General features: G+C 36.4%; 1 protein-coding gene across 14 annotated transcripts in view; it reads left to right on the top strand.

Moving 5' to 3' along the window:
- The window catches only part of SMG7 (SMG7 nonsense mediated mRNA decay factor), a 78252-nt gene that overhangs the window by 31725 nt on the left and 24812 nt on the right, over window positions 1-21715 (top strand). For 12 of the 14 annotated variants that reach the window (XM_043485505.1, XM_043485499.1, XM_043485497.1 and 9 more), the window contains exons 2-6: window positions 7773-7804; window positions 10164-10281; window positions 11884-12016; window positions 20241-20412; window positions 21557-21628. In XM_043485505.1, coding sequence (XP_043341440.1) covers window positions 7773-7804; window positions 10164-10281; window positions 11884-12016; window positions 20241-20412; window positions 21557-21628 — 527 coding nt within the window. Of the gene's footprint in view, window positions 1-7772; window positions 7805-10163; window positions 10282-11883; window positions 12017-20240; window positions 20413-21212; window positions 21320-21556; window positions 21629-21715 lie in introns of those variants that run through there. The other 2 variants (XM_043485504.1, XM_043485506.1) reach the window with 2 other exon arrangements.

The raw sequence follows: 21715 nt of genomic DNA, 5'->3' as shown, positions 1-21715 counted from the left end.
CAACTTTAAACTGTATTTTTTTTAAGTCTTATGTAATCAAAACTAATGTTTGAGGAGAAACAAAAAATACAATAATGTAAGTCCTTTGCAATTTTTACATATTAATCTCTTGTTTTTATTTTCTGTGCATACTAGAATGTGGTCATTACGACATTCGGGTTCTCTTTTGTTACTCAGCATTATGTGGTGATAGATGACCCAGGATTTTTGACCTCCACCTTGGAATGTTGCCGTCTTCAATCTAGTTTGTTGCCTCAGAAAGGATCCTATATCAGTGACCCAGTTAACAAAAGTAATTTGGTGGTCACTGAAGTATTCATGTCACAGGTTAACCTTCTCTCTTGGAGTTATCTCAGTGGACATGAATTTGAGCAAACTCCAGACGATAGTGAAGGACAGGGAAGCCTGGCATGCTGCAGTCCATGGGGTCGCAAAGAGTCAGGCATAACTTAGTGACTCAACAACAACAACTTGGAGTTATCACCTGTGTTCTTTTGTGAAACTTACCTGTTTTGTTTATTACTGATAGCAACTCTGAAAGGGAGCTTGTATCCCTGTTTTGTAGATGAGGAAGATGAGATTTCTTAAAAAGAAACTCCAAGGTAGCACTATTAATATGAACCCAGATTCAGACCTAAGTCTCTTTCTTCTGTATCATTTTGTGTTACATAAAATTGCCTTAGTATGATACACATTTTACCATTCGTTAATTCAGCACAATTTTGAACGGCTGTGACATACCAGGCATTGTTCTGGGTGCGGGGGGTATAGTCCTGAACACCATCTTCTCAGGTTTTTTTGTTGTGTGTGATCCATACTGTACTCATCACTTTTTCTCAGTTCTTTTGCCTGTTCATTTTGTTATTATCCCATAGGTTCACCAGTCTCCTCAGTTAATCTCCCTCTTACTTTTAGACACTGATCTGATCTCCTGCTTTATCTCTGAATTTGAGGCAGTGTAGTGGTGAATTCTCTGGACATCTCTCCACCGTGCCCTACTCCCAAATTTTCCTAGCACAATTCTTTGTAATATTACTTTCCTTCAATTTCATCCTATCTCTTTTCAAAGCCAGTCTTGCCTCCTGTCTTTTTCGCATTCTCATGTCTTTCCATCTTTTCCAGAACCATGCTGTATCACTTTTGTTCTTTCCTATATCTTCAACCTATTCATTTCTGCTCGCTTCTTTTCTTCATTCTAAACATGCTGAAGTCTCTCCCATTGGAAAAAAAGAAACTTTTACTTGTGGCCCGCTTTTATTTCTCTTCACAGCCCAGTGTCTTAAGAGTTGACTGAAAAGCCTCCCTCTTACTTGTTCCTCATTCTCCCTACAGTTTGACCTTTTTTCTTTCTCTGACGAGGCAGTCATTAACCCTTATTGCACTAAATCCAACACACCCTCCAGTCCTTAGAGTCCTTATCTACTGCCTGTGATACTGTTGACTATCCTTCCTGTTTATCCTCTTCTTTTGCCCTCATGTGCTTGTGAGTTTCTTCTTGGTGTTCTTCATTCTTTTATCTGCCTTTAGGGAGCTGCCACCACCCTTCTGCCTTTCTGGGCAATTACAGTTACTCCCGTGGTTTTAACTGCCTTCCTTCACTTCCTTACCTTCCTTCACTTCCTTACCTCCAGTCTTGCCCTTTTAAACCCCATCTTCCGTGCATCTTGTTGCTGTAATCATTTAAAAAGGCAGTTCTGACAATGCTGTACCCCTGCTTAAAACCCAGCATTGACTTCCTAGTAGTTAAAAGACAGAACGTGAGCTCCTTAACATGTCACCCACGGCCTCACAGTCCGCAGTCTGCTGTGATTCTCCAGCTTATCTGTAGCTTCCTACCCTGCATTTGATGCGTCAGTCTACCTCCTTCACTGGCTTAGCTTTGTTTTTCTTTTGTAATATTTTCTCTGCCTGGAAGAGAAATTCCTTCTCATGCTTTGAGATTCCTAGACCAGAATTGGCCCTTTATAAAACTAGGTACACAAGTTCAAATAGTATAGATTATTGAATGAATGTTGTAATACAGAGCAGTGGAGTGTTGGGAGATTTGAAAATTTGTGCCAGACTGTGAAGTGCCATAGAGAGAGAAAGCAAGTTAGTAATTTTATTATCTCTTACTGAGAAGCTCCCTTAGGAGCAGCATTTCCCTAGATGTTATTTTTCTATGTGAAATTCAACAGTAGAGCAACACGATTTATTTTTTTCTGATTAATACCTGAGACTTGGTGTTACCGTCCATGAGATTCGATGTTACCTTACAGGTCTCAGGAGTGTGTGTGTGCGTGTGCACCTGCATTTGTAAGCACATACTCGCCTTCTAGTGTCTATTCTGTGGCCTGTTATTTAACACAAATAATTATCAGGTTATTATGTTTATGGTCATAACTGATGGCTGCTCGTATCCTGAATACTCCTTAGTACTTTATGGAAATAAGTAAATTGTCTTGAAATAAGATGTGCTGTGGCTTTTATTTAAATTAAAAAAAAAAATTGTGTTGCCTCCCAAAACAAAAGAGACTAATTCACCTCTCCTCAATTGTGAGTTTAGAGGACATTGGCTTATATTCCTGTGTTCTTCTCATAGATGGTAGGGGGTTGGTCCAGGTGAAAGGAATCCTCCACTGTATTTGCCCCTTACTTGGAAGTATCTTGTATATTTTTAAGCCATGAATATAAATGTGTGATCTTGAGAGATTATTCTGTATTTGTTACCTTTGCATTGTTGTATCAGTGGTATGTATAATCAAGCTATTTGTTAAAGAAGATTACCATTAACTAGTTTTTTCCTCTAGTGACATTATAAATTACTGTAAAATGTTTAATTTTTGAAAGCCCCAGTTCCTTGAGCTTTTATTATCAAACATTCCTGTCTGCCCTGCACCCCCCTTACAATCTTGTATAGGAGAGGACCTGTGATGCAATGTTTAGGAGTTAGCCTCTGGAATCAGTGTGTTAAAATGCTACCTCTACTACTTGCTAACTTGATGACTTTGGTCATGTTACTTTACCTCTATCTCCTTAGGCTTCTTTAGCTATAAAGTGGGAGCCATAATAGTACATAGTGAGGGTTGAATGATTACTTTATGGCAACCCTTACTTTAGAACAATGTAGCAATAATAAGTGCTAAATATAGTGTTAGCTATTTTAGTATACCTAGTGCATTAGAATGTGTTAAATGTATTTATAGATCTTGATGCTCACCCATGGTCTCCAGGAGTATTGCTTCAGATGGTTGGCTTTAAACATATTTGGTTATCACTGAATGTTTCAGATTTTGTTCAGCCTTTAAATGGCTTTTTTTTTCTTGTTTGATAGAAGTGCTTGATTTTTATTATTTACAAAGACAATATATTTAGTATTTTGAAAGCTTTTTATTTTAAATAGTGCTGTTTTATTATTGAAGGCATGATGATTTTAATTCTTGGATTCTTTGTTCATTCTTTTTATTAATTCCTTCAGCTTAAAGTAAGAATAAAAAAGAATTCATGTGGCCACACCTTCTAGAAGCCAGGAAACTTTTGAAAACTAGTATCTCTTTATATAAGCATTGTAGTATTAATCTTTAATAATATTGATCTTTAACAAAACCAGTAGGTTGTTGAGGTACAGTATTTTCTCTTTATAAAAAAAGTAAAATAATCAAGTAGCGAATTTTGTGCTAATCTTTGTGAAAGCAGTTGGTTTAATAAGATCACGTATCTGTTGATTTCTTATATATTATACACCATCTAAAAAAATTTATTTTCAAAGTCTTCTTTGTGACATTATGATGTTAACAAATTAAAAATAGATCTTTACTCTGAGGAGACTATTATTGATGATTCTTCATATGGGAAAACTGGTTTGGGGATTTATACATATTCGACTTCTTGATTTTGATCAAATACTTACTCCCTGGAGCAGGAGAGCCAAACCTTTTCTGTAAAGGGGCCGATAGTAACTGTTTTAGGCTTGATGAGACGTGTAGTCTTTATCTTAACTCTTCACCTCTGCCCTTGTAGCAGAAAGCAGCCATAGATGATACCTAAATGAATAGGCAAGACTGTTCCAATAAAATGTATTTACAAAAATTGATCCATTGTGAAGGAGGAAACTTTACCCCCAGTCTGACCACTGCACGAGAATATGAATTTTACTTCTTGTGGTCTCTCTGGTAGAAATCTCAGGTATTTATTTCCTAATACGAACTGATCTTTTTTTTGGTTTGTTTTTCATTTTTTGTGAACCGATCTTCAATTTAGACTAGTTGGCTTAAATGTTAAGGTTTAATCAACAGCACGAAACTGAACCTAGATCAGTCTGTGTTAGCTTTTTATGTCATAGGATTTTTAATTCCAACTTGAAATAAAAATAACTTGAACGTCATAGTCAGAAAGAACTAAGTTTGTACTTAATTGTACTTAGTTGCTTTGTGATAATGGACAAATTATTTCCACATTTCAGAGTTTCAGTTTCCTTGTATATGGGATGGAAATCATAGTCGCTATCTCCCACGGTTTTATTTTCTGTTTAACTCTCTTTACCATTTCAGTTTAGCAGTTATTTTAGTCATTAACATGTGTCTCTTTCAGAACCTAGGAGAGAACTGTGCTCAGAGGTGAGCGTCTCTTCCCTAGTCATTCTTGAGGTATCAAAACTCTTGAAATTTCAAAATGCTTGAACATTCATATCATAGTTTTTACGACATTTTTGCACTTTTGTTTGTGTTTAGATTTTTCATTTTACATATTTCTTGGACAGGTTATATAAAAATGGTATATAAAAATGTATAGTGATATTTTGATCTTTATCAGTGAAAGCCTGTTCCAGAATCTGTTAGAATTATAGTTTTTCTCTTACTGATGGCCTATCAGAGAAGCAGATTATTTGGAAATAGTTCCTGTTATATGCTCAATATACTCTTCATTTGACTGGAAATTGGTATCCTTATTAGGCAGATCTTAGCATACCAAAATGGTATTTGTTCATCTTTACAAGCAAATCTTGTTTGGAATGAGAAAACAATCTATAGACACATGATTCTCAGTGTATCTTGTATATACCAGAGTATGTGTTTTTAGGTAAGATATGGATACATTGTAAAATATATCCTTCCTAACTTGGCTACTCAGAAGGAAAGGTTACTGAATCCAATGAAGATGCATAAGTACCTCTGGTTGTCTCAGTATAAAGTTCAGAAGTTAGTACTCTAATTAGGTTCGGGTGAGGGCAGGAGAGGAGGTTGTGACACTGGTAGGTTAAGAGGTGAGGTATTTCTAAATATGATCTTAGGTTTTAAGGACATAAATCAACTACTTTGTGAAGTTTTGTTTTTTTCTTTAATGGCAAAAGTTTAGCACTCAAAGCAAACAGTAAAACTAGGCTGAATGGATAATGGAATTTGATGTGATATTATCTTTTAGGATTAAGTATAGCTGTGTATTTGATATTATTCAATTATAGTGATAGTTCTTAATATGGCTTGTGGTTTTTATAGCATCCTATTGTGCTTTTGTTATATTTGGAAGCTTAATTTTAAAAAAATATTTTAAAAACTTTTTGAAAGCTCAGAAAAAAGATTGATGTTATATTTTGATGAAACAGGTTCACAATTGATATTACATAAACATTTACAGTAAAAATTTTAGAGTCTCTGTTCTCTAGCTTTTATGTCAGATTTTGTTTTTAAAAATGGAAGTCTCTTTATATTCTTACCTTTTTATAGTATATGACTGTTATTTAGCCTTTTTCCTTTCTTCACTTAAATATTTGTTGAATGCCCACTGTGTAGGCATAGGAGTTGTGATGGTAAGCATTAAAATGTGGTAAGTACTATGAAGAAAAAAATACAAGTGCTTTGAGAACATGAAACAAGAATATCCTTCATGTATGTAGTGTTCAAGGGCTTCCCTGGTGGCTCAGATGGTAAAGAGTCTGCCTGCAGTGCAGGAGACCCAGGTTCAATCCCTAGGTCGGGAAGATCCCCTAGAGAAGGGAATGACAACCCACTCCAGTATTCTTGCCTGGAGAATTCCTTGGACAGAGGAGTCTGGCAGGCTACAGTCCATGAGGTCACAAAGAGTCAGACACGACTGAACAACTCACACACACACACACACACACCCCACCCCACCCCACCCCACACACACACCGCCCCCAACTGAGGGCTCTTCATGAACATGGCGTTGTGCTAGATGCCACGAGTTACACAAAGCTGAGCGACTACACACACACACACACACACACACACACACACACACACACACACACACACACACACACACACACACACACACACACCTTGGGAAGTAATGCCTCTGACTGGGACAAAGGATGAGTAATTAAGTAGACAAAGGGGGGAAGAGGTATTTCTAGCAAAGGGACTCTTCTTTACAAAGGCTTTGAGTGTGAAGGGAGCCAAACACATTGGAGAATCCAGAAAGAAGTCCAGGGACTGGAGCAAAAAGATCAAGGAGAGAACAGAATAATGGTAGGAGTAGAGTACAGAGACTCTCTTCAGAGTGCAGAGGGCTTTGTAGACCACTTTACTAAAGATCTTGGTTTTCACCCTAAAAGCAGTGACATCATTAAAAGGGACATCATTAAAAGGTTTTAAGAGGGCAGCTGATGAGGTCAGATTTGCATATTTTAAGGATCCCTCTGATAGCAGTAGAGCAAGCAGAATGAAAGCAGACAAGAGTGAAGTGGAGAAAAAAATTTGATGGCTTTGCAACAGTCCAGGCAATGGATGGTTATAACTTGAATGATAGTGTCTGAAAAAGAAGTAAAGGGAGATTTACAGGTTAAAGACGTATTTAGTAGGTAAAATTTCTTGGCATTGATAGATTACCAGGTATTTGAGAGAATGTTGTCATGGATGACTTCCATGACTTCTGCTTTTCACAGCTGGGAAGCCATGATACATTTAGTAATGTACGAACACTTGAAAGAGAAACCAGAAGTGAGGGTGGGGGTGGGTCATGAGTTCAGTTTTGGACCTCTTGGATACAGTCAATTCTTGAAGAATTTGGGAAGAGACAAAAGAAGCAGCGGTTAGAAGAGAATATAGGATAGAAGATTTTAAAGTCTGTGAAAGTGTAGGGCATGTTTAAATACTCTGTGAGAAGCATCCAATAGAGAGGGAAGTTTTTAAATTATTGAAAGAGGGGAGGTGGTAATTAAAGGATCAGATGTCTTTACAAAGGCTAGAAAGAGCATACCTAAGTGGAATTACTGGTCTTAAACAAGATATACGCTTCCTCTAGTGTTTTAACAAGAATAAGGAAGAAGAGGGTTCTGTGAATGTACTAAGCCTTTAGTAAGGGCTTTGTTTTTCCTGAGGTATGGAACTGTCCTTTGCCGAAAATAGTTGAGACTGAGGAAGAGGGCAGAAATCATCTTGAGGAGGATGGAGAGTTAAAATAGTTATAGTGGCTAGTGAATTGAGAAACACAGAATTTCCTGGCCTCATTGACAGAAAAATTTTAGTTTAATAAATGTCACTTAAATGTTATCTTTAAATGTATCAGATTTGGGGGTGACCAGTAAGAAAGTGAACTCTACTTGGTAGAAGAGTTCATGATGACCCTGTGAACGTCTCAGCAATGACATCAGTTTGCTAGAATCTAATACTATTCTGGATGTTAAAGCAGGGTCACTGCAGTGCCACAAATAGAGCTGCTATACGTTTTCTTTTTAATTTGCAGTCTTATCGTCGTATAATTTTACTTTTAGTGTTACTTATGTTGGGTAGGCCTAGTTTGTTTCTAACTGACGTTCTTTTCCCCTTTTTCAGGCAGGCAGAAGTCCTGAAGGCTGACATGACAGGTACTGTCTGACTCATTTGTTTTTCACAACTTATTTTATACCATTAAATTAAGAGAAGTGTGTCATCTTATTATACTACTTGTAGTACTGTCCTGGTTGCCAAAGGGTTTTAAAAATATTTATTGTTTTTATACTTTGAATTTTTACTTAGATGGCTCATCAAAAATTTTTATAATCTGTGCTACATTGACTGGAATATTGCTTAGTTGATGCATATAATCATTTAATTTTGACATTCTATATTAGTGATTTAAGATACAGAAAAAATAATTCCTCTACCATATAAACACAAGTACCTTATGACATTAGGTTTATATCTTCCTGTTTATAATTCCCCAGACCTAAATAGTAGATGAGCCTTCAGAGAAAAATGCTTTCAGGAAAACTTTTGCAAATTGAAAGTCCTTGAAATTGAATGAGCACCTTACCACTTTTCTTTCTTTTCTTTCTCACCTTTTTGTTTTCAACAGTAGCCAAGGTGTTTTTGAAAGAATAATTGGACTTGGCCACTAAAAGGAGCAGATGACTTGAACTCAAAATTAGGAAATACATGGCAGCAACTATGTAGTGGTCAGAATGTTCTCTTTACAGCATAACAGCAACATGCTTTCTGTGTAACTATGCTGAAATGTTTTTAAAAATATAGGTGCTAGTGGATCTCATCCTAATTTTTGAAGATTTTAGTTCTGCAGTGAAACCCCCAAGAGAGTTAAACTTGTTGTAAACTGCATACCTGCTAAAATTTACAACCAAGAGGAAATGGGCTATTTGGATGTGTCTTTCTCAATTTCTAGAGTTGCAGGCTAATATTTTAAGGATTTTGAGTAATCTCACTATCATCTTGTTCAAGGGGAAAAAAAGCCTAAACCACTTTTTCTTGTTTTACAGTTCTTCCTATTATTAACATAGCTGTCATTATCCGCCATACTGTGGCTACCAGGGTCAGCTCTGAGCTCTGCTCTATTATTCCTCTTTGTGTTGGCATTGTAATCTGCATTGTGTGATAAAAGTTGTGTATGGAGCAATCTCGGGCAGTCTATATACCTTTTACATTTTCTTAACTCTTGAACACCCTCAGTAAGAAGGGTTTGACTTTTGTAGGGAACATCTGTTGTGCCCAGAAGGTAACTTGTCCCTAAGATATTAAGTCTGCTCATTCAAATGATAGTCTCTCTGATGGGTCAGAGTTAATGATAACCTTAAAATCCTTTCCCTGCTGTCGATGAGTTGAAGCAGAGTTGAATAAATCTATAAATCTATTTATTTAGTCATTAAAAGCTTAATAAGGGGCCAAGAACCTGATACCAAAAAAAAAGACCCTATTTTTTAGTTTCTAGCAAACTCTCCTGAGGATTAACTCTAATATCTGGGAGGGTCTGTGTTCAGAATAGTATTATGGTGCCTGTAGATACTAATAGCAAACCTAAAGAGGAGTGAAGATATTCCGTTGCAAAACCTTGAAATGCAACCAGACAGGCTAACTAGCAGTCAGAAATATGTAATTGAAAAGTCCATTATTAAGTTCTTCTATCGAGGCAGCTCACTATCTGTTATTGCACTCATGAGCCTAGTAATAGGAAAGGCTAATGTGCCTTGTAAGACTCTGGCAGACAATACAGCTCCAGTTTGGTATTACATATAGTCATAGCCTGACTTCTGACTTCATCTTGCACCCAGTCTCTCATTTGGCCTCTTGAGCAGTTTAATCACTTGTCTGATTCTGGCCCTCATTTACATTAAATAGCAAGTATGCATTGCTCACAAAAGTGTCTTGACAAGCAGCCTACCGATTGGTAAAATAACACTCACTGTCAAGACTTTATTGGCTTGACATATATAGGAAAGTAGGAGTAATAGCAGAATGCCCAAACAACTGCTGGGTTGTGAGCTGACAGGAGGCTTCTGTAAGGGCAATTGTGAGAATGATTCAAAAGAAGAAAAGCTTCTTTGAACAAAGAGATACAGTTATTAATGTAAGAGTAAACAGATCAACTTGGCAGTCCACCATTCCAAATGGGGTGACTTCTTATGAGGCATATGACTTCCTATGGTATGAATACTTAGATATCCACACCAAAATCAAAGGGTGAATCATTCTCTCTCTCTTTTTTAGGCCTTTTTCATTTCATGGTGTTATTTCAAAACTAAAAGACAAATACAGAAGCATTTTGAAAGATTCAATCATTAGCCAAAAGGTGAAAGTTTCATCTGAAATGTAGTATAAAACTTTTGGAGCAATCTATGATGTGTATTTAAGCAGGTTTTTGCTTTGGTGAATGGAGAGTGAAGGAATTGTTTGTGTGGCATAATGGCCTTAACAATCTGTTTATCTATCTACTGTTTTTGTTTTGTTACTCAGATTCTAAGCTGGGTCCAGCCGAAGTCTGGACATCCAGGCAGGCTCTGCAGGACCTGTACCAGAAAATGCTAGTTACTGATTTGGAATACGCTTTAGACAAGAAAGTAGAACAGGATCTGTAAGTATTACCATTTGGGATGTCCCTGTAAGATCAAGAAACTCACCAAGACTTTAGAAGAGAACGATTTGGTTGTTTCTTTTTAACCTGTTTCAGAGTAAGCTATCTCAATGGATAAAAAAAGAAATTCTAATACTTGTGATGTTTTGAACAATCTGTTTGACCTTTGGTGTAAAGAGGAGAAATGTTCAGAGTTGAGTTTTATTAAGGTATTTGGGGCATATAATAAAAACAAATCTGTATATATTTCAGGTGCTAAGAAACAGTGTTTGGATTCTCTATATTGTATTCAGTCCTGTATTTAAGCTATGATTTAGAAAAGGAAGTGTTCAGAGCAGGCTTTCTTTGATAAATGTGATTCTATAAATCTCTCCCAAAGGAAAATATATTTACATTGTAAGGAAAGTTCTTCCTTTTAATCAAATAGATATTTCCTTCCCCTACTCCCCTATAAGACTAAGAAAAATTTTACATATTTAGGCTATTCCACTCATTCTTTCTATGAGCTGTGAAATGGCAGATGACCAGATTCCCAAGTGAGTAAATAAATGCCTTTCATGGAAAGCCTTGCCTTATAAATTGAAACAAGGACATTAGCCTGGTGGAAAATTAAAAATCAAGAATATTCTGTTTACCTAAGTTGTGGTGAAAATTAGTTTTTCCTAATCTAATTTTCCTGATTTTTGCACACCTGACCTTTATATTGTTAGAAGACCTAGTAATAGAATTTAATCACAACCACTCAAACACGTATTTTTGATATTAGAGTCATGGATAAGATGACATCAAAAATGCTGAGGGAGTGATTGCCCTCAGAAATCATTAAAAACCCCAGTGCTTCAAAAGAGTCTCAAAAGCTGCCGTTGATAAAGAATTAGGTACTTTCCAGGTAGGTTGTAAACCCTTTATCTATGTTTGCATCCTTTAATGAAGCCAGTATATCTTCCATACTAGTTCTTTTTTATTGTTTGTTTCTTTCTTTTCCCCCTGTGATTTCCAAATTAGGGAGCAACTGTACTTCACCATAACTAAATTTAAAATGACTCTCTGTACAACTAGATTAATGAATGAAAGGCATTTTATAACAGGAGTTATAGAACCAATAGAACAGGAGAATAGGAGAAATAGAACCAAGTGTTGTGGGGAATAAGTTCTGGAGAAATAAGAAATATGGCTTAATATTCATAAGGAAACCTCCCCCCGCCCACTGGCATTCCACTTGATAGAAGACATTTTTTTGGTGCAGTGATACAATGTATGGAAATTTGTTAATAGCTTACTTTTACTTTGGTTTACCACTGTAGTTCTAAGTTTGTACCGGGATTCCTAAATAGGTTCTAACTCTAGTAACCCTAAAAGATAAATAACTGAAGCCACAGTCTGATTATTCGAACATTTGGTAAGTGTTTACTAAGGTCAGTTGCATTCTGCTGCTTGTCTAGTCTTGTTCAAAGGGGAGCGTAAAGTCATTTAAGTGAGTAACTTGAATGCGGGTTTACTGCCTAGTGTGTTATAACAAACAGTTCTTTCTTGTTCTCAGGGGGACCAGTGTCTGCCCAGTGAGTCACTGCTATACCAAATAGAATTACATTTTGTTTTCAGCTGGAATCATGCCTTTAAGAATCAGATCACAACACTACAAGGCCAGGCAAAGAATCGAGCAAACCCGAATCGGAGTGAAGTTCAGGCAAACCTTTCTCTGTTCCTAGAGGCAGCTAGTGGCTTCTATACTCAGGTGAGTTTGGCACTACATACCAGTTTTCCTAAAATCAGTGGTGAATATTCCCTTTGTGCACATCTTACTCGTACAGGCACTCTATGTACCCATAGTATGGTGCATCTAGGAGTTGATCATCTGTAATCTCAAATTTTAAAAAATGTCCAAAATTATTTACCATAAGACTTCTAAAACAGTAAAGACTCTGCTCTTTAAAAGGCGATGGTTCACCTTAAAGGTTGGAGGTATAACTGTGTGAACAGAAAAAGGGTAATGAGAGCAGTGCCTTAGTGAAGCAGCAGCGCTGCAGTTACAAGTGAGAGACGTCGGTCACGAGTGAACGGACTTTGCTTCATCAGAGCGAATGTGAAAGTGTGGGTATAATCATTAGGAAAGTTTAACAGCCATGCTGTGCCAGGTAGGAAAGTCAAAATCTGTGATCTCAATGAGTTCTCGTAGTATTAAGTATATAGTAGAATATATCTGGAGCTTCAAATGCTGTTAAGCTACCTAAGAGGTAGAATAGCCTTTCCTCAGTTTGAATAATAAGCTGTTATTTACTGTTCTCAGAAACTTTCCCCGCCCTTAGTTACATCTTGATATGACTTCTAAATCACATGAGGTAGAATAATTCTTTGTTGGACAGTGAGTTTTATTTAAGCAGAATTCCTTTGAAAACTTCATCCCATCCACTTATAATAGCATTCATAATTTAATAAAATATGTATAAATTCTCATCCTACAATGACAAGGCGAGATTTTGAGGAGCTTGCACCAAAGAAATTCACAGAATCTTCTCTCTGTGCTGCTGCTTGACCATTGCTACCTATATTTTGTCTGTTTTGGTTTTGCTGTTTAGAAAAGACTGTTGAAAGATATCAAATAGCCGCCATCTTATAGATTTACTTAGACTAAAAAATTCATCACCGTTCATCACTGAAAGAACTCAAGTATGATTCTTGTTCTCACACTTCACTTTTAAATTGCTGCCAGCTTTTAGCAAAAGTTGGTATTTCTGGAGAGAGGGCTTGTGGTTTGCCACTTGGCTAATCCTTAGGGCAGATGTTAAAGGTTAATTCATTCTGCAAGTAACTGTTAAAAAGTTTGTTCTTTGTAACACACAATACTAGACACCAAGGATTGGAGGGAAGAGAGACCGTCTTTAACTTTCAAAGGACTATCCAGTCTAAATGAGGAGATGGATATATTAATAGATACTTTTTTTTGGGGGGGGGGTTCCATTATAAAAAATGCATACCAGTGCCAAGAGATTTGAAAATTATAAGAAGTCCAAACATTTTTCCTTACCCTCTCATTCAGGATAAATTACTGATGAGTAGAGTTTTTAACACTATTGATAGTCACTTTTGTTTTCCCAGAAAGTTCTCATTTATGTTTTTAAATTTCCATCAACAGTGTATACAAGTGTCTATCTTGACATATACTCAACAGCATTAAGTATTTCAGTAAAGGTAAATGAATGATTAATTGAATAACATACTTCATAGATGGAGAATAATTTAATGTCTAGTTACTAGTGATGTTGAACTTCTTTATTATCTTTATCTTTATTAGATATTTGTATTTTATACAATCAGTTTAATCATTTATTTTCCCCATCCATTGTTCAGACTCTAATTTTTTCCGTAGTAATCTGTCTGAGCTCTTTCTGCATAGGGATGTTGATTTTTCTTCCTTTTTTTTTTTTTGACAATCATCTTTTTCTCCAATTTCTTCTTGTCCTTTCATTTTGTTTGAAGTTTTTTGAAATACAGAAGTTACGTAGTTTTTGTTTTTACAGTACAGGTTTTTCTTTGTGCACTTGTCCATAGATCAACAGATATTTAATAATAATAATAATTACATTTAAAGAAACAAATAGGTATTATATTGATATACTAAAATTTGGAAACACCACCAATATCCTACAATAGAGTAATGGTTAAATAAATTACAAACCATCTATAAAATGAAATTATGAAACTGTTATAAATGGTATTTATGAAGTTTTTTTATTGAAGTTTGGCTGATGTACAATATTATGTAAGTTTCAGGTGTACAACATAGTGAGTCACAGTTTTTAGAGGTTATGCTCTGTTTATGCCTGTGTGCTTGCTAAGTCACTTCAGTCGTGTCTGACTCTTCTTTACCCTGTGGACTGTAGCCCACCAGTCTCCTCTGTTCATGGGATTCTCCAGGCAAGAATACTGGAGTGGGTTGCCATTGCCCTCCTCCAGGGGATCTTCCTGACCTAAGGATCAAACCTACCTGCCTGTCTTATATCTTCTGCATTAGCAGGCGGGTTCTTTACCACTACTGCCATCTGGGAAACACTTACTCTGTTTATAGTTATTATAAATATTGGTTATATTCCCTGTGCTGTATAATATGTCCTTATAGCTTATTTGTTTGACACATAATAGTTTGTACCTCTTCATCCCCTACCTCACCTCTCTCCTTTGCCTTTCCTAACTGGTAACCACTAGTTTGTTTTCTTTATCTGTGAATCTGTTTCATTTTTTTTGTTATATTTACTACTTTGTTGTGTTTTTTAGATTCCACATGTAAATGATAACATACAGGCACTTATCCTTCTCTGTCTGACATTGCATTTAATATAATCTCTTCCAAGTCCATGTTGTTGCAAGTGGCTAATTTTCATCCTTTTTTACGGCTTAGTAGTATCCCATTGTATATGTATGTTTGTGGGATACACACACACACACCCGCCCCATCTTTTTTATCCATTCATCTGTTGATGGACAGTTGGGTTGTCTCCATATCTTGGCAGTTGTGTATAATGCTACTGTGAACACTGAAGTGCATGTATGTTTTTGAATTAGTGTTTTTGTTTTTTTCAGTTATATGCCCAGGAGTAGGAGTGAAATTGTTAGGTAATAGGGTAGTTCTGTTTTTATTTTTTTGAGAAACCTCCATACTGTTTTCCACACTGACTGTACCAACTTACATTTCCACCAGCAGTGTATGGGGGCTCCCTTTTCTCCATGTCTTCATCAGCATTTGTTATTGGTGATCTTTTTGATGATAGCCATTCTGACAGATGTGAGGTAATAACTCATTGTGGTTTTAATTTGCATTTTTCAGATGACTAGCAATGTTGAGCCTCTTTTCATGTGCCTGTTGGCCATCGGTATGTCTTCATTGAAAAAGTGTTTATTCAGATCTTCTGGTGTTTTTTAATGCAGTTGTTTGTTTTTTTGATCTTAAGTTGTATGAGCAGTTTATGTATTTTGGATATTAACCCCTTATCAGTTTTCTCTCATTTGGTAGGTGGGGGTTTTCATTTTGTCGACAGTTTTCTTTGCTCTGCAAAAGCTTTTAAGTTTAATTAGGTCCTGTTTATGAAGATTTTTTTTTTTTTATGGTGAGGAAATTATGTTAAATGAAAAATCATGATATAAAATTATGGATACAGTTGGACTCTAAACGGTAGTTGAATAGTCTCAGCTCAATGGGGTATTAACAAAAATGGTATGTCTCCCTATTACTAGCACCCCCCTCCCCCATCACTACTTTAAACTCTACTTCTTTGAATTCCAGATTCCCATCATAACCTTTTGGACAGATTCCTACCATTCTCATTGCTCTTAGGTTTTTATAATAAACAGTCTAGTTTTAAAACTCCAGTCTCGTCTCCAACTTAAATCTCTTCCTTCCTTCATGTAGTGGAAATCTAAACTGTGAATACAACTGAAGTTGGGAGGAGCAATAGACTTGGTGGAGGTATTGGATTGGTCAAAAGATCTTATGGAAAGAGTATCCACCTTCTGCAGTACATTTCTATATTAGCCATTACACAGATACATTTATCTTGGAAAATGATTCTTAACCTTTTTTTATGCTGTGACACACATGTAGCACATTTCCAAGGGTTTGATTGGACACTAATAAATCCAAACACATCTGCAAGGAAGTATAGCAGGAATCATTTTTGGTGAGGTAGCAGGTTATTTGCAAAAACATTTTATAAGCAAGTCAATAATAAAATATTAAATGTCTCATAATATTGTGTTATAAAGGAAAATATTATTTCTGAGGTAAGTATTGATCTTTCCCCACTGCATTCCACAGGCCCTGGTTGAGGGAGTACACCAGTTGTAGAATGAGCAGCAGTAAGCTTTTTTCAGATCTCAACATTAATAGAACTTGTTAGTAACATTTTTTGGGTTATCTTGATAATTGAAACAGTTAAATGACGTGGTGAACAATAATGTTCTGTACATCTTTTTTGATGACGTGAGGTACAGATTAAGCTACCAGACTGGGGAAGTACACCAGGTCCAAATCATTGTACAGCCTTATAGACTAAGATGAGTTTTGAATTTTAATCTGAAGTGTATGTAGTTGCAAGTCATTGAGAAGTAGACAGGGGGATAATAGCATGATAAAATTTGTATTTTTTAAAGATTCCTTTGGATGTTGCTTGGAGATTGATTTAGCAGGGGTCAAGAATGGAAAGTAGGTAGTGTGCTGCTGTGGTAATGGAAAGATATTGATGGATTTTTTAAATGGCCAGGACTTCCTAATGGATTGGATCAGATGTGTGGAATCAGGATAGAGGAAGAGTCAGAGATAACTTAAGTTATCAGATCGAGTGGCTAGTTGACTGGTTGTACCATTTACTGAGATAGGGAACACTGAGGAAAAGCCAGCTCTATTCATGTTACACTAGGGAGATGGATGCTTATTTGCCATAGAAGTGGAGAGATCAAATAGGTAATTTGATAAGCTAAGCTAGGAGCTCAGTGAAAAGATCAGAGCCAGAGTAAAATTTATAATTACAATAAAGTACCCTGACTTAGACATTAGGATTTTGCATTTAAAACCATAGAGCTAGGTGAGAACAGGTTTGGCAGAGGAGGAGCCACATTTCAGTAGGAGTAAATCAGAGTGATATCTTAGAAGACAAAGAGAAAAGTATTTCAATAAGAGGGAGTGACCAACTCAGGTGAGTGCTACAAAGAAATCAAGTAAGGTGATTAAAAAGGATCGGTTGGATTTGACACACAGAAGTCATTAGTGAAATTAATGGATACCATACTTCCTCATTTCTAAAACATGTTTCATATTTTAACACCTTCGAGATAGGGAAACATTTACAAAAGATGGTCAGTTCACCATTTAATTGGCAGTTTTTCTGTTAAATAATTAATAGTTCATCTTAAAATTTATGGTATCTTGGATTTGATGAAATGTGACTTCAGTTGAGTGGTCAAGATAGAAATCTGATTGGAATGGATTGAAAAGAGACAGATACATGATTATGCTCAGTTCTGTTTTCTGTGAAGATGATTGTTTTGATTTAGATATCGTTTTGTTAACTATTGGTATTTAAAGCATGGCGCTTGAAGCCAGAACCAAATTGCCAAATGAAGTAAAGATGTAACATCATGCTGTGTGGGTTTTTTTAAAACATCAAAAAACAGAACAATAGAGTAGTCCTTACTCTTAAGAAATGTGAGCCAAAAAGAAAGTATTAAGTATCTGTAGTAATTAAAAGATATTCTGTGTTCATAGTGAAAGTGAAAAGTGAAAGTCGCTCAGTCGTGTGCGACTCTTTGCGACCCCATGACTGTACAGTCCATGGAGTTCTCCAGGCCAGAATACCGGAGTAGGTAGCCTTTCCCTTCTCCAGGGGATCTTCCCAACCCAGGGATCAAACCCGGGTCTCCCACATTGCAGGAGGATTCTTTACCAGCTGAGCCACAAGGGAAGCCCAAGAATACTGGAGTGGGTAGCCTATCCCTTCTCCAGGGGATCTTCCTGACCCAGGAATCAAACCAGGGTCTCCTGCATTGCAGGCAGATTCTTTACCAACTGAGCTATCAGGGAAGCCCTGTGTATTCATATTTAGTTCTAAATTCTTAGGGTAGATTGAAGAGCTAAAGAGCAGTGGAATAGTATAATAAGAGTTTTCACAGAATAATTGCCAAATATAGTTTTGTTCAGCTTATTAAACATCTGTTTCTCTTTAGTCCCACCTTGTTTCTGCCTCAGCTCATGCTTTCTCACCTGGAATCCTTTGAACCAGCAGGAATTTTTCCAGTATCTCTACCTACAACTCCTGGGTTCAGACAAAAATTTTATTATAAGACAGCCACATGAAGTTTCAACCATATTTTATTTACTTTTCTTAAACATCCTTTTTTTCTTCTTGATAGATATTCAGCTGTGCCTAATTTTCCAGTCTGTTCTTTCAGTACCTGTAGAACTCAATTGTTTATTTATCCTCTGTCCTGTTTCTTCTTGCTGTCCTCCACAGAATCTGTTTTAGGGTTTTTCCCATTTTTTGTTCCTTTTTTTGTACTTCTTGCTTTTTTTCTATTTCCAGACTCTATTCATTCTGGGCACTAGTTTTGTTTGCTCAATTTTATGTCAGAAAATTTCTTGCACATTGCAAATGTACAGGTATAAGTACAATTGTAGATAACTCCTGTGTTTCGTGAAAAGGGAATATAGGATTTTATGTTTGGTTATAAGAGGTGCTTTTTATCTTAGGAAAAGGGTGAGACATTATATATCCTGAGTTGGGTCCCCCAAGGTGTCTTGTTTTGTGAAATCTGTACTTATTAGAGAGAGTGGTGTTAGAATCAAGATATTTCTAATTCTGTAATCTTAGTCAAATAACTCTATTTTTGTTGCTTTCATACCCTCATCTGAAAAAAATGGAGCTTTAAACTGCGTTGAAGCAACATATTGTGTTGCTACTAGTTTATCACAAGGATTAAGTGAGACAAACACATAGCCCAGAGAGTGAAGCTTATTATAAGCGTAGAATGTTCCATTGGTTATGCTATCGTTTGGGATATCTCTCCCTCTCTTCCTCGTCTCTCCTGCTCTCCCTTCCCTACTTTATGTACCTGTCTTGCTCATTTATCTGTGAACTCCTGAACCACACAGATCTTTTTATCTATCTCTGTGTCCCTGTTGTTTTCCATGGGCGTGTGATAAAATGACCAGGTATTTGAATGATCACACTTGTAAGTAAGTGTCTGAGTGACTGGGAGTAGACTGTGAAGAGCTGTGGAGTGCCGGGAGTAAGTGCTTGAGGCTGTCAGCGTCGGGCAGCGGGGGAGATGTTAATGAAGGATGCTGAGAAGAAATGATTGGCAAGAAGAAAAGAACTAGGAAAGCTTAGTGATCAGTGATAAAATCAGCTGTTTTCAATGTGGCAGAGAGATCCAATAGGATGATGACTAGGAAACATCCATTGTATTTGCTTATGTATAACCAGATGTCTTTGACAGCAGCTTCAGTAGAGTGGTTGTGGATGGTGGGATGGGGAGAGGAGAGGTTGTGTGAAAGTCAGATCATGATGGACTAAGGAGCGACTAGGAATTGAGAAAGCAGATATGATACTTGTGGACTCCTTTGAAGGAATTCTGTTGAGAAGAAGAAGAGACATTAGAAGCTTGCTAAAGGAGAAATCTAGAGTCAAGGGAAAGTGCTTCAGTTCTGTGCGTTTTGTTTTATAGTAATAATTATTGTTTATTTTTTGTGGGCAACATTTCATAGGCCATAGCAAAGAAGCTTGATAAGTTGAAAGTAGATTTTAAAAATGAGGGGATGAAAAAAATAAATAAATAAAAATGAGGGGATGACAGGCAGGAGGCAGAAAAGAATGAAACAGCATGCTCAGACAGAGAAGTTATTTCTCAGTGGGAGAAGGAACCCTCTCATACCATAAAACTAGAGAAGAAAGGAAGAAAGAGTGAATGTCTACATAATGTCAAAAGTTCCTTCCAGATCTCTATGGATGTATAGATCTGTGTGCAGAGATCCAAGTTTGACCTCAGGCTTAAGAAAATAAATCTCAAGAAACTCCTGAAGTCTGCCAAATATGTTGGTTTGTATTTAAGTCAAATTTGTAACCAACTAGTCTTTAATGAGTTTTGTGTGTTTCTAAGAGGAAAAGAAAATAGAAAGAGAGGTAATTTCATGGAGTTGCTTGCTGAATGAATCTGAATAGCCTACTCAGGTAAAATCTTTTTTTTCCCCTAAATTGCTGCTGTTCCTTTTAGAGGTACATCTTCGATTGCTTTAATACTTAGCAAGTCAAGTGATATGATTTGTAATGAATGTTACTAGTTATCCTTTGAAAGGTTGTCCTATTTTAGGTCTCAGCAGTATGTAATATTAGTTACACATGTTAAAGTATACCAACTTTACTGTTAGAGCACTTCTGACTTAATACTAACACTTGGTCGTGTTTTCCTTTCAGTTATTACAAGAACTGTGTACAGTGTTTAATGTAGATTTACCATGCCGTGTGAAGTCTTCCCAGTTGGGAATTATCAGCAATAAACAGACGCATACCAGCGCCATAGTGAAGCCACAGTCTAGCTCCTGTTCCTATATCTGCCAGCACTGCCTCGTTCACCTTGGAGACATTGGTGAGCCCTTGGTGTGAAGGAATTGATAATACATTCATGCTTTTCTTTGGAGTAGTCATAGAAAGATTATTTTCTTTTAAACAAGCCTACACATAGAACTTAGATTGTCATAAGAGAAAACTATAAAATGTATTTTAAGAAACTTTGATTTTCTGAATGCTTTGGGATTGGCAAAGGATCTTGAGGGAAGTAACTTTCATATTCAGATTTAAGTTTTATTCAGACTTTATGCAGATGTAGGCAAATAATAAACCAGCACAAATGTAATCAAAGCTTAATTTTTTCAAAGTGATGCCATAATATTTTCTGAAAAACTGTACTCCTTTGAAATTGTGGAGTTTATAAAAATTACTCCTTCTGAAGCTGGGTTGCCTTTTTCTTCCTACCAGTGCATTAAAAGTTCATTTTTAATTGTTTCCTTTTTACAGTTCAATTTGTGTTTCCATTTTATATATTTTATCTGGGAATGTTATGTAATATATATATTCTTGTTCATTCCTTTAAGGTGACCTTAAAAGGGTTGTGAAACAAATTAACTATAGGATTATGTTTTGACTGTCCTCAAATAACGAGTGGATTAGAGGTCACATCAAAGTAAGCGCCAATTTCTACAGGGAGATTCAGCGAGTAGTAGTATATCTAGATTGCTTTTGCTTTCAAAAGTGTATTCTTTGCACACACACAAATAATATTTCAATAGGTATGAGGCATTTTTCAAAATCACTTTATAAAGATATTAAAGAAATACATAAATTTCAGATCATATTGTATAGTGTTTTTTGTTTTGTTTTGTTTTTAAGTGCCATATAACTCACCCCTTCTTGTGGGCCGGCCCCAGGTCACCAGCATAGTCCGTAGTGGGAGCTGGTGATGGCATGACACTTGGAGGACCTGGAAATGGGGCTAGGTAAGCTTTAAAGTTGGTTACATGCTGAGTGTCCCAGATAGGGAAGGCCAGATGGACACTTCACACGTAATCCTATAGTTAATTTGTTTTAAAACATTTTGTCTTTAATCATCTTAATTTAATTTTAGTGTATTTATTAACTTTAAATGTTCAAACTATAGCTGTTTTGGAATTACCCTAATGGTTGTTTTTATCTGTGTGTTTTTAAATTGAGCTTTTTTTTTTCCCTCCTCTTAGCTCGATACAGAAACCAGACCAGCCAGGCAGAGTCCTACTATAGGCATGCGGCTCAGCTTGTCCCCTCTAATGGTGAGTTGGTTATGACACTTTACTCTCAGTAGAAAAATGGAAAATAGTTCAGGGCTCCTCTTTTAAGTGGTAAGAAGTCCAAAGATA

The sequence above is a fragment of the Cervus canadensis genome, chromosome 13, assembly GCF_019320065.1.
Source record: "Cervus canadensis isolate Bull #8, Minnesota chromosome 13, ASM1932006v1, whole genome shotgun sequence".
In the NCBI taxonomy this organism is placed as follows: Eukaryota; Metazoa; Chordata; class Mammalia; order Artiodactyla; family Cervidae; genus Cervus; species Cervus canadensis.
This window is presented reverse-complemented; position numbering and strand designations above follow the sequence as displayed.